Genomic DNA, 12,749 nt, shown 5'->3' on the forward strand with positions numbered 1-12,749 from the left:
GGAGGACTTGAGTTCAAATTTGGCCCCAGACACTTACTAGCTACGTAACCCTGGACAAATCAGTTAACCCTGATTGCCTCCAAAAAAAAAATCCACATCTAGCTCTAGAGCTAGAAAGAGACCTTGGAGAGCATCTTGTCCAACTGCCCTCATTTTACAGATGAGGAAACTGAAATTCAGAGATTTTAGTTAAGTGACTTGCCTGAGATCATATTTTTATTAAGCGACAACTGGAATTCAAACCCAAGTCCTATTGATTCCAGAGCTAAGTCTCTTTAATCCAACCCCTTCATTTTGTTTTATTTTGTTTTTCTGCTTTTTGGAGGGGGGAAGGCAGGGCAATTGGTGTTAAGTGACTTACCCAAGGTCACACGGCTAGTTTTTGTGTTAAGTGTCTAAGGTCAGATTTGAACTCAGGTCCTCCTGACACCAGGGCTGGTGCTCTATTCATTCTATCCACCTAGCCACCCCAATCCCTTCATTTTGTAGATGAGGAAACTGAGGCCTAAGGAGGTTACTTGACTTGTCTGATATCCCAGTTGAGATTTGAACTTAGGACTTCTTGACGGAGAGCCAGTTCCCTTTACACCATATCATACTGCCTCTAGTCCAGTCCTTTCCACCACCACCACCACTCTTTTTGCAAGTGAGGAAACTGAGGCCTGAAGAGTTTGTGATTTACCCCAAAGTCACACAGGTGAAAATTTGCTCCCTTGGTCCAGATCTATTACTCTTTCACTTATACCAAGTGAATATCAAGTATATCTAGATGATTTAATCAATGAAAATAATAGTTAACTGCTATTGCTTTCTCAATCCTGGTCCTCCTTGATGTCTGTGCAGCTGGCATTGGGGGTCACCAGAGTGTCACCCTCTCCCCTTAGGACACTGCTTCTCCTAGTTCTTCTCCTCTCTGTCCAACAGCTCCTTCTCAATTAACTCTGTTGGGTTGTTTTCTGTTTTGTTTGTTTTTTCTTTCCCTTTAGTCCCTTCATTACCTGTATCCTGGACTACTGCAAAAGCTTTCTAACTGATCCTCCCCACCCCTAGCCCACCCATCCTCTACTCAATTGCCAAGGTCATTTTTCTAAAGCTTTGGTCTGACCAAGTCACACCCACACACACCCACTTCAGGGTGTTCCTTTGGCTCCTAATCATCTTCAGGATCAAATATCTTCAAGATCCTACTCAAATCCCATCTTCTTCAGACCTTTTCCTTTACCCTTCTAGTGGTTAATGTCTCCCCCTCCCAGACTGTCTTCTATTTACTAATTTACTTTCTTCCATTTACTTGTTTGCACCTAATTATGTTGTCTTCTCCAGGAATGTCTCTCTGACCCTGGGCAAGTCACTTCACCTGTTTGCCTCAGTTTCCTCATTTGTAAAATGGCAATAATAATAGCACCTACCTCCCCATGGCTCATGGTGAGCACTATATAAGTGTTAGCTAACATTATGATGATGATGAGCTCCTTGGAGGCAGAATTTTTTTCTTCCCTTCATATTAACAATTTTTATGGTACTATGTGAGCAGATAGGTGGTACAGTGGACAGAGCACCCTGTCCAGAGTCAGGAAGTTTTGAGTTCAAGTCTAGCCTCACTTATTAGCTGTGTCAAGTCACCAAACCCTGTTTGCCTCAGTTTCCTCATCTGTAAAATGAGCTGGAGAAAGAAATGGAAAACTACTTCAGTATCTTTGCCAAGAAAACCCCAAATGGGGTCATGAAGCATCAAATACAACTGAAACAACAATGACAACGACATGGCTTTACGATGTGACTGACACATAAATATTGGTGTTGCTATTATTATCATTGACAGCTCCTTGGAGGACAGAGTTGTGTTTGTCCTTCGTTTTTGAAGAGGACCATGACATCAGGGAAATGATGACATGACTTGCAGTTGACTTTGATTTGAATAAGGGGGAGCTGGGCAAGGTCACCAGCCTCACTTTCTCCTCCAGAGCCATTTGGGTCCAGTGACTGATTCCTCAGACGACTGGAGATGACCCAGGATGCAATGGGAGACCCTGGCCCTTTTAGGCTAAGGCCTTTTCAGGTTCTTTTGAGGGAGGTAATGCCCATTCAGTGACAGAGTACCTGACACATAGACAGTGTTTAATGTTTGACTATTGTAAAACTAAACATTTTTTCAATAATAACATCATCTTTGAATTTTGCATATGCATCGCTTTCTCTTCCTCCAGAACAATTAGACAAGGCCACAAAAGAAACATAAAGTATGGTGTTGCACAACTATCATGGTATTTTTATCCTCGCATTTAAGCCTTCTACTCAATTCTCTGTGAGAAATGCCTCTGAATCTTGTCCCTCTCACATTAAAACCTTGGGAGATTTTATAGTAGCTGACCTATTTTTCAGGAAAGGTAGGGCTAGGGAGGGAGGGCTTCATTGTGTACAGAGTGAGAGTGGGCCCAAAATCCCTTAGCTAAAATCCAATCTCTCCTCCTTGAAGAAGTCTTTTAAATAATGAAAGTATCACAGCCTTAAGACTCACATCCTATCTGCATCTAGTTTTTATGTTGGCTCTTAACCTTTTCTTGCTCTTCCTCAAAATACTCTGAGTGGAAAGCCCTTCTGTACTCCTTCCCCTACTTAGAAATTGAATGCCTAAAATACCTCAGCTCATTCCTTTATTGTGTCAACTGCAAAGGAGTGGGTTCTAAATATGCATTTCCTTTTGGGTGGGGTCAAATGGGTTTGTTCTGATAACTTTTTGTTCCATGCAAAATAAATCTAAATGAAAAATTTAACATCCAGGAGCCATGGAAATGTGGTGCAGCATTAACTATACACTTGTTGCAAGTCCATATGGTTTTTATTCAAGTAGCAACTTTTATTTTCAGCCCTCATCACTTCTCACCAACACCCCATTTGTTCTTCACCAAAGTGATTTTCCTAAAGCCTTTGGTCATAATATCATGTCACTCCCACTCTTCTCAACCAACTTCTATTACATCTCAAATATAAATATAAACTGGAATTTAAAGCTCTTCACTATCTAGCCCCTTCCTACCAGCTCTCTTATATATTACTCCTCTCCACATGCTATGTTTCTGCCATCCCTGTGCCTTTTCACTTGCTGCTCCCCTTCCCAAGCCTGGAAAGTACTTTCTCCTCCCTTCTAGGAATAAGTTTTAAGACTCTGCTTAAGTGCCACCTTCTATGCATAACCTTTTCTGATTACACTAGCTAATAGAGAACTCCACCTACAAACTTCTTTGTATTCATTTTATACGAATGTCTCCCCTGTTAGTAAAATCCTTGAGGACAGATCTGTCTCACTTTCTGTCTTTGTATTGCCTGAATCCTGGTTGCCACTTTCTTGCATTTACCCTTCTGAGAGTTTTTTTGGTGGTGTCTTTTCTACCCTTAGAATATAAAATTCCTGGCAGGTTAATACTCCTAAGCTCCCTTATATTTGTATCTCTAACACTTGGAACTGTGTGACTGATAGAAAGCACGTAATAGATGTTTTACATTGTGTCTGTTTCTCTAACAGTACCTTGCTGGGCATCTAGGTGATTAATAACAGCTTATTGACTGATTGTTGCTCAAGACACCATTCCAGTCTAGGGGAATCAAGGAATAAGTAGAATACTCCCTAAGGACTCTCAGGATTTTTTCGTCTTCATTTTTCCCTACATACATATACTCAGTGGTTAACATAATGTCTGGGACCTGGTAGGTGCTTAATGAATGTTCATTTTTTGTTGGTGGTGGTGAGGGTAGTGGTTAATAAATATTTGTTGAATTATTTAATTGACTAGTAGATGTGAGATAGGTCTTCAACTGGATTGGCAAGATGCTCTTAGAGTAGCATTTTAGACCCCTTGAATGGCATGCACTTGGAGCAAAGAAATACCCAGATGTGTTCAGGGGAGATTGGCTCTGCAGAGTTGCCTGGTACAGAAGTACTGAATTCAGAGGCAATGTGACCTTGGTTGTTGAATCATTTTTTAGTTATGACCAACTCTTCATGACGCCATTTGAAATTTTCTTGGCAAAGATAATGGAGTAGTTTGCCGTTTCTTTCTCCATGTCATTTTCCAGATGAGGAAACTGAGATAAACAGGGTTCAGTGACTTACCCAGGATCACACAGCTAGCAAGTATCTGAGGCCAGATTTGAACTCAGGAACATGAGTCTTTCTGACTCTAGGTCTGGGACTCTATCCACTGGGTCACCTATGTGGCCTTGGACAGATCATTAAATCTTTCTGAGCAAGAGTTTCTTCATAAAACAAGGGCATTGGACTACACAATCTCAAAGATTCCTTTCAACTATAACAGCCTACTATTCTCCAGGAAATTTTTCCTGGCTGTCCCCCATACCTGAAAGGTTCTTGCTCTGCTCCAACTGCTTACCTACCTGACTTTCTTTACATCTCACTTTCTTCAGGAAGCCTTCCCTAACATTTCTTAATTCCAATGCTTTCCCTCTTTTAATTATTTCCTTTTTATCCTGTATATCGCTTGCTTTGTATATATTTGTTTGCATTTTGCCTCCTTCATTAGATTGTAAACTTTTTGAGGGCAAGGACTGTCTTTTGCCCCTTTTTGTATTCCCAGACCTTAGCAGAGTGCCTGGCATTTAATCAATGTTTATTGGTTGATTGATTCTTTCATCTCCAGAGCAATGTAGGAAAATGTGTTTAACTGAGGATTAAACATGTGTCCCATTCTTGTGTAGGCCATGGTCACTTTTCCTCTAGACCAGTCACATAGAAATGGGGATCACTGAATTGTATATAAGGATGCCTATTTGTAGAATATTGACTTAAAAGACCACATTAACATTATCTATGCTCTCCTGTATTTTTATTTATTTTGCTAAATGTTTCCCTATTACATTTCAATGTGCTTTTGGCCCCATTGGCCCAAGGATCATCTCTTTGACTCCTCTGCTCTAGACTATTGTAATAGCTTCTTGAATGGTCTCCTTGCCTCCTGTCCCTCTGCTGCCTAATCCATCCTTCACAGAACTGCCAAAGTAATTTTCCTAATGCATTGTTGTTCAGTCATTTTCAGTCATGTCTGACTCTTTGCAATCTCATTTGGGGTTTTCTTGGCAAAGGTACTAAAGCGGTTTGCCATTTCCTTCTCCAGTTCATTTTACAGATGAAGAAATTGAAGCAGACAGAGTTAAGTGACTTACTTAGGGTCACTTGTAAGTGTCTGAGGCCAGATTTGGACTCAAGAAAAAGAATCTTCCTGACTCCAGGCCAGGCACTCTCTCTACTGCACTGTTTAGCTTCCTGTCCTAATGTATAGGACTGTTTATTTCACTCCTCCTCTGCCCCCAAAGAGCTTTGAGTTCCCAGCCCTCAACAATTGGACAACAAACTACCTTGCTAACCTTATTTCACATTACTGCACTTCCCTTCATGTATTTTTTGTCCCTGCCAAACATTCGCTGTTCCATAGTGTTCCACTTTGATTATCTTTTGCCTCCATGGATTCCTATCAGCCCCCTCTCATGCCAGTAATGCTTCACTGCAGAGATCAGACTTTAATGATCTGTCTTCCTTCAGGGCTCCAGTGAGCCTATCCTGGATACAGGTTTTCTGTCCCAACCTAAATTTTCCTTAAGAACATAAACTGCAGTCTCTCCCTTATGTAACTGTTCCTCTCCCCCACTGTCAACTAACCCCGATATCAAGCACCCTGAACAATCTGTCTCCATTTTGTCTTCCCAGACTGATCTCATATTACTTCTCTTCTTCACAATATATTTCAGGCACTCTGGTTTCCCTTTAACATTTTATCCTGCCTTGCTATCTTGACAGAAGGTGTCTCCCCATCCCTGGATGCTCTCCCGAGCTGCCTTCAAAACACAGTTCAGGTGTCAGTCACCTCCTAGAAGAGGCTTTTCTTGATTTGTCTCCCCACCCCCACCCTAGCATTTTTCCTGCTTCCTATCACCCTGTTCACCATTAATTACAATGTGTTTATTTGGTAAATTTTGTATAGACTTTTCTCCTAGTTTTCTTTACTCTGCTATGCATTATTTCACAGTTTCCTCTGATACTGTCCATTTCATCATTTCTTTAGGCACAATAGTTTTTCATATTTATTTAGCTTCCCTTAGGTAGAAACTTCTTTCATTTCCATTTCTTCACTACTATAAAAAGAGATGCTATAAATGTTTTTGTATTTATAGAAGGTCCTTTTATCCTTTCTTTTTGGGGCATAAATCTAATAATGGTGTTGCTTAGTCAAAGGGTATTGCACATTTTAGTAACTTCCAAAATAAATTTTAGTAAGCAATTGGAGATGTAGTTGAAGCTTGGATGCTAAGGAAATGTAGGAATCTTCTATATATAGGTGATATGTATAGCTCTGGAAGTGGAGTGAAACCTCAGAGAGGGCAGGGGAATAAGAGCCAAGGACTGAATATTACAGGGAGCACTGAAGTGACTCTTAACCCACCTCCTCATTAGAATGTCCCAATCAGGATTGTCTTAACAGGGGAGGTCCAAATAAATAATGTATTGTCAGGCCAATCAGAAGAAAGATACATCTAGGTTTAAAAGACCCTTTCAACCCTCACTCAGGGTCTTTGGTCATTGAGAGAAGTCATTGGCTCAATTTATTGATTACTGCTAGCCTAAGTAATAAATTGATCATGCTCAGACCTTTGTCACTCAATTTACCTTAATTTTTTTTTTTTTTTAAAGCAATTGGGGTTAAGTAACTTGCTCAAGGTTACACGGCCAGTTATTTCTGGGTGTGGTGCTGAGTCTCTGAGCCTGGGATTCGATCTCCAGGTCGTCCCAACACTGGAGCTGGTACTCTTACTCGCTGAGCCACCTGGCTGCCCCTAAGCAATTGGGGTTAAGTAACTTGCTCAAGGTTGCATGGCCAGGTGTTTCTGGGTGGGTGCTAAGTGCCTGAGCCCGGGATTCGATCTCCAGGTCTTCTCAACACTGGAGCCGGTGCTCTTACTTGCTGTGCTACCTGGCTGCCCCTACCTTAATTTTTAAACATAACACTGTGTACCTCATAACTTTTTGGGGGCCACATTAACACATAATTCTTGTTGCATATGACCCTGGAACAGACTGCTGGATTCACCCATTAGGAGATCATTGATATCCTTTTGAGAGAGCTATGTTAATAGAATGGTGGCATCAGAGGTTCTTTGCCATTTGCCAAAGGAGACAGAAAACAGTGAGGACAGGGATGTATTGAGTGCAACTATGCCCAGTTTCACTCCCTAAATTTCAGTTATGACCTGTGTATCCTGGGGTAACTTCTCTAGACCTGAGTTCCTCATCTATAAAAGAAGAGGGTTGAATAGATGACCACTGATTTCCCTTCCAGCTCTATATTCATGCTTCTGTGGTAACGTTACTTGAGTTACTTCTCCCAGGGCCAAGTTTGTTACGCTATCCACTCAGGATTGTAGGGTCCTGCTGCAAGATTGTGACACTCTGTGTGCCCACAGTTGCTAGGGGACAAGAGACTAGTCACTATGCATTTACCCATTTTAAAGGATAGCTTTTACAAAGAACTGTTTATTTCAAAGATGTAGCACGAAAAAATACAGTGTATATAGCAAGAATAAATATTTGGTACCAGTACCCCTTCAGTATATTTTCCTCTATGAGCTTGTTCTCTTGGTGAAATAAGAACAGAACTTACCCCAGATCCTACATAGCCTACCTTTGGACCCACCAAGTACATGATCAGCTCTGGCCTGACTTGGATAAGGCTATGTCTCAGCTACCTCTAGGCTGGTGTACTGAAGGTAACTCCCAGAGGCCACTTCTTGTGCTTCAGGTCATCAATGCTGCCTGCTGTGAGACTTGGAATCTGGAACATGACAGGATGCCAAAAGAGGCTGCACTGTATTCATACCTGAGGGCATCAATGTTATATTTGCCACAAACCCAAACTTTTGAATTATAGAATGCCAAGGAAGCCTTCAGGATCTTTTGGATTCATAAGTTTGTAAGTTCCACTCCCGTCACTGGTTGTTGAGCTTCACCCACTTGGCAAAGAGCCAATAACTGAACTTGGCAGACATTTTTCTGTAATCAAAGACCCTTCTCTTCAACATATGGTTAGCCAATGAGAACCAGTTACAGAATGTCTACGCATGTCACAGTCTTTTCTTCCCAAGGGCTTCCCTTACATTTCTTCGAAATTCTTCAGGAATCAGATCATTAGAGCCCTCCACATGGAGATGCCATATAAAGCATACTGGTTATGTGCAAGACCCCCATTATATTATGATGCTGTGATTTCTATAGCAATATCAACTTCTTGAGTGTAAAATTTAATTGAGGCATCTGGGTGGCAGAGAAGATAGAACACTGAATTTTAAATCAGGAAGAACTGAATTAAAAAACTGACTCAGGGACTTACTAGTTGACCTCAGTTTCCTCATTTGTAAAATGAAAGTATTAATAGTATCTCCCTCCCAGGAGTGGTTGCTCTGAGGGGAAAAAAAATGAGAAACATACATAACTGTGAAGCATATAAAAATGATAGCTATTATTTTCTTCATATCTTCCCTAGTATTGAGCACAGTGAATGCATTGTAGTAAATTTTAGTTGTAGGGGCTTAAGAAAATTTTTAATGATAATCCTCAAAGCTCTTTAGGTAAGAGACTCTCCACATTGGCAGAAGTCAATGCCCTGCACCTATGTGAGGGGAAGGATGGAGTTTGCAAGAATGGGAGAGAAGAGTCTAGTCTGTCTCTTTGGGCTCTTTGGCATCCAGCTTCAAGAAATAAGATTCAGGATGCTACGTTCTCACTTTAGGCCATGAAAGGAGGAAAAATGCTCTGGGAAGAAGTCAACATGACAGGAACTGGAAATCTCTATCATGTCCCTGCCCCAGCTTGCAACACTAGTGATGAAGGGGAATTTTCCCCTTGGGAGAGATCTCTTATATGAGCTGAGTTACCTAGATCCCAATGGGAAAGCCCTTTCACTCTGCATTGTCTGGTGCATATTTTTCTATGTATATTTTTTTCTGATTTCGGTTTTGTTATAAACTTGGATAAATGAGTTTCATTGCTATTTGCTAAGTGTGTTCATTGTGAAACTGATATTTGATGGGAAGAGAGTGGAGCCTTGGTCATAAAACCTAGGGGTCCTCTTTTCCCCATTAAGAAATAATGATCAGGGGTGGCTAGGTGGCACAGTGAATAGAGCACCAGCCCTGGAGTCAGAAGGACTTGAGTTCAAATCCGGCCTCAGACACTTAACACAAAAAACTAGATGTGGGACCTTAACCCCAATTGTCCTACCTTCCCCTCTCCAAAAAAAAAAAAAAAAAAAAGAAAGAAAGAATGATCAGGAGTTTAGATGGAACCTGAAAAACTGCCCCCTGGTTTAATAATATTTAAAGGAGCAGATAGAATTATAGCAGAGGTGTAGCCTCTGGCCCTCACTTTAAAGTCTCCCTTAATGAGTAGTACGGAAAAGAAGAGACCAAAGTTGTCCATTATTGTCTTCCTGTGAGCCATATATGATACTCCATACTATTAGAGGATGAATGAACATAGTCTTGACTGCATACTACTATCTGAGAACAAACATTTTGGACACCAAATTATCCTTGAAAGTTGGAAACTAAACTTGACAACTTCTACCAGGTGAGGTAGTCTTTGCCACTTACTGTTTTGTAGGACTATAGTTATCTGTCAGACTTGGAGAGATTGGACTCCCAGATTCTCCTAGCAGCTGGAATGTGCTGAAGTTATGCAACAACAACTGTATATCAGAGAAAAAAAATAATGTGGTACAGTGTAATATCATTTGCAACAGTCAGTGGAAATTGTCCTTCGCACTGATAATGCAGACTGTCAAAATGTAGATCCAAACTACCATTGGTAAAAGCCAAATACAACATGCCAAAACAATCGTTTTAATTTACTTAAATAGATGTTCTCAGATGTTCTAAGGTCAACCAGAAAGGGTTAGCACATAAAAATATATACTAGACTTTGTGAAAAAGTGGCTTTCCAGGCCTCTGCTGCAGATCAGTAAATAGTCAAACTACAGATGATAACTCACTTATGTCCTGTACACCATGTTGCTTACAAAAAACAATTTCTCAAAAGAAATGAATTTTCTAATTTAAATCTAAAGATTTATTTTATGTGTCCCACTTAGGTAGTTTGATAGTTTTGGACTTATCACGAAAACACCTGCCTCAAATTCAAACCCCGCCTCAGACACTTTCTATGTGACTCCAGACAAATCACCTCTCTTGGCTTCAATTTCCTCATCTGTAAAATGGCAGAGATAATAGGACCTAGCTCATAGGGTTGTTGGGAGGATCAGATGAGGGAACCAATTCAAGAAGCTTTGCAAACTTTACCTAAATGCTTATCTTTCCTTATGGTGTGGAGGTAGCTTTGAGATCTCAAAGTTGTGCCACTGAAGCAGAACCTCTATCCAGTCTTACAAACCTGAGAAGTCTTCAAGTATGAGCCTGGTAATGGAATGGATGTCTGAGAGTTATCCTAGGTTTGTTCAGAGGGGCATATTTCACCCCAAGGTTGACTGCTTATTGATCATTTTCTTTTCTTTGTCTTGTAGGAATATGGTATCATAGATTTAGAGTTGTAAGTAACATCAGAATTTGAATCCAGTGCTATCATCTTACATAAAAGGAAACTGAGGCTCAGATAACTTAAAATGATTTGCCCTGGATGAGAGTCCACTGCCCTATAGACTATACCATATTGCCTCTTAAAGATCATTTACTTGAGTATTGGGGTAGAGGGACATTGCAATACATTTTTGTGGAGTACCTACAAGAACAAAAAGATATTTGAAGTAAAAACAATAAGAAGCCTGGTAGTTTCTTTTTAAGAAAAAAAAAGGAACCATAAAATATGAAAGATTTTTAGAGCTGGAAGAGGTTTTAGGGATCTAGATTTCAATCATACCCTTCATTTTATAAATAAGGAGATAAGCCCAAAGAAGGCAAATTACTTCCTTGAGATCATACAGCTAGTTTGTGACTTATTTGGAAACTGCAGTTTTAAAAATGATGGTAGATGATTACAGTCATGGTCCCCAAACCATGAAATATATAGCAGTTAAACAATTAAGCAAGTCGCTTAAATGCTCTACTTCAATATTCTTGTCTGTAGATATAGTCCTGTCCTGCCTACCTCGATTCAATTCAACCAGCATTTATTAAACCTGTTATGTGTTCTGGGTGCTGAAGATGAAAGATGAAACAAAAGAATCCCAAAATGTTTTATAAACTAGGAAGCATTATATAAACGTGAGCTGTTTCTCCTTTTTAAAAATTTAGGAAAGGAAATTTTGAGGGCAGAACTGAGAGCCACTCACAATCCCCTTTTCAGCCTCCAGAGCTGTGTCTGCTTCCCATCTTCCACTAGCTAAAAATCTTTTCTCTTGTCTCAGTCAAGATCCTCCTCCTTCAACCTACCTCTTCAGGAAATCCACCCAGACAATAGTTATATTTAAAACAATACCAAATATCCAGCTGGAACTGAGAAAAACCACTCCAGTATCTTTTGAATCTGGGGATTAATATGGACTCAAAATTTGTATAAGTAATCAAATTCTTTACTTTTGGTCCATGTATCAAACTATATATACATTTTTAAAATGATCCCATCATGTACAATCATAGTATAAGGGAAATAGGAGAGCTTTGATGGCGGTATTGCACTAAGTGCTAGTAACTTCCTTTCTGAGATTACTTTCTATCTACTCTGTATATGTCACGTATATATGTAGTTATTTTCATATTTGTCTCCAGCTTCTTGAAGGTGACGATTGTTTTTACCTTTCTTTGCATTTCTGGCCCATAACTGTCTGGCATAGAGTAACCACCGCCATTAATCAATACTTTTTGATTGCTTATAATAATCAATTGGATGCATTTGTGTAAGTAAAATCTCAATGTAAATGATCAATCTTAGCTCCTCAATCCAGGGACTAACGCAAATTCGATCTTGGGTTTTGTTTCAGATCTGAAAATTCACCTTCAGACTACAGATTATGGCAACTTTTTGAATGAAGAAACTGTCCCACTCACGGTTTCTACCATTGACAACAAAATGAGGAAAAAATTATGTGGGGATTTTGAGCATTTCAGAAACAACTCCTTGGAGCCACTCAGCACATTTTTCAACTATATGACGTAAGTGTAAAGTTAGTTCTATATAGATCTTTAGCTGCCTTAAATTCAGCTTGCCTTAACATGGCTATTTAAAAAGCAAGATATTAGAGTAAATCCTATTACCTTTTTCCATTACTTGTAAATTTTAATATATAAATGTTAGGGACAATTTGACCTAGTAAAAGAAGTCCTGAATTTGGAGTCCTGATCAGACAACTTACTAGTTTCCTCATCTGTAAAATGCACATATTGGCACTGCCACACTTCCTTATTCTAAGTTCCCTGGGATCAGTTTCATGTTTATCATGGTACCTAGATGGTATCTAATACATATTAGACACTTGATAAAAATGTGTAGAATTTGAAATCAAAGTGTATAAAAAGCACTTGTGATAAGAAATAACAATAATAGCTAGTACTTATTTATTATCCCTACTTTATAGATGAGAAAACTGAGGCTGTTAGGTTAAGTGACTTCCCCCAGTGTCTAAGGTAGGATTCAAACTCGAGGTTTCCTGACTCCAAGTCCAATATTCTAACAACTGCACAGATAGTACATCTAGATAAAATGCCTCAGAAAGAGTAAGAGTCACATGGATTATTTA

At 39.7% G+C, this 12,749-nt stretch overlaps 2 protein-coding genes across 2 annotated transcripts in view; one reads left to right on the forward strand and one right to left on the reverse strand.

Annotated features, from left to right (window-relative positions):
* The window catches only part of PSKH2 (protein serine kinase H2), a 203,473-nt gene that overhangs the window by 81,343 nt on the left and 109,381 nt on the right, over nucleotides 1-12,749 (reverse strand). The window lies entirely within an intron of this gene.
* ATP6V0D2 (ATPase H+ transporting V0 subunit d2) overlaps nucleotides 1-12,749 on the forward strand; it is a 34,422-nt gene that overhangs the window by 4,678 nt on the left and 16,995 nt on the right. The window contains exon 2 of the mRNA XM_069103609.1: nucleotides 11,994-12,165. Coding sequence (XP_068959710.1) covers nucleotides 11,994-12,165 — 172 coding nt within the window. The remainder of the gene's footprint in view (nucleotides 1-11,993; nucleotides 12,166-12,749) is intronic.

The sequence above is a fragment of the Petaurus breviceps genome, unplaced genomic scaffold (genome assembly GCF_028583685.1).
Source record: "Petaurus breviceps papuanus isolate PSGF00001 unplaced genomic scaffold, PetGlider_PUasm1.0 582, whole genome shotgun sequence".
NCBI lineage: Eukaryota > Metazoa > Chordata > Mammalia > Diprotodontia > Petauridae > Petaurus > Petaurus breviceps.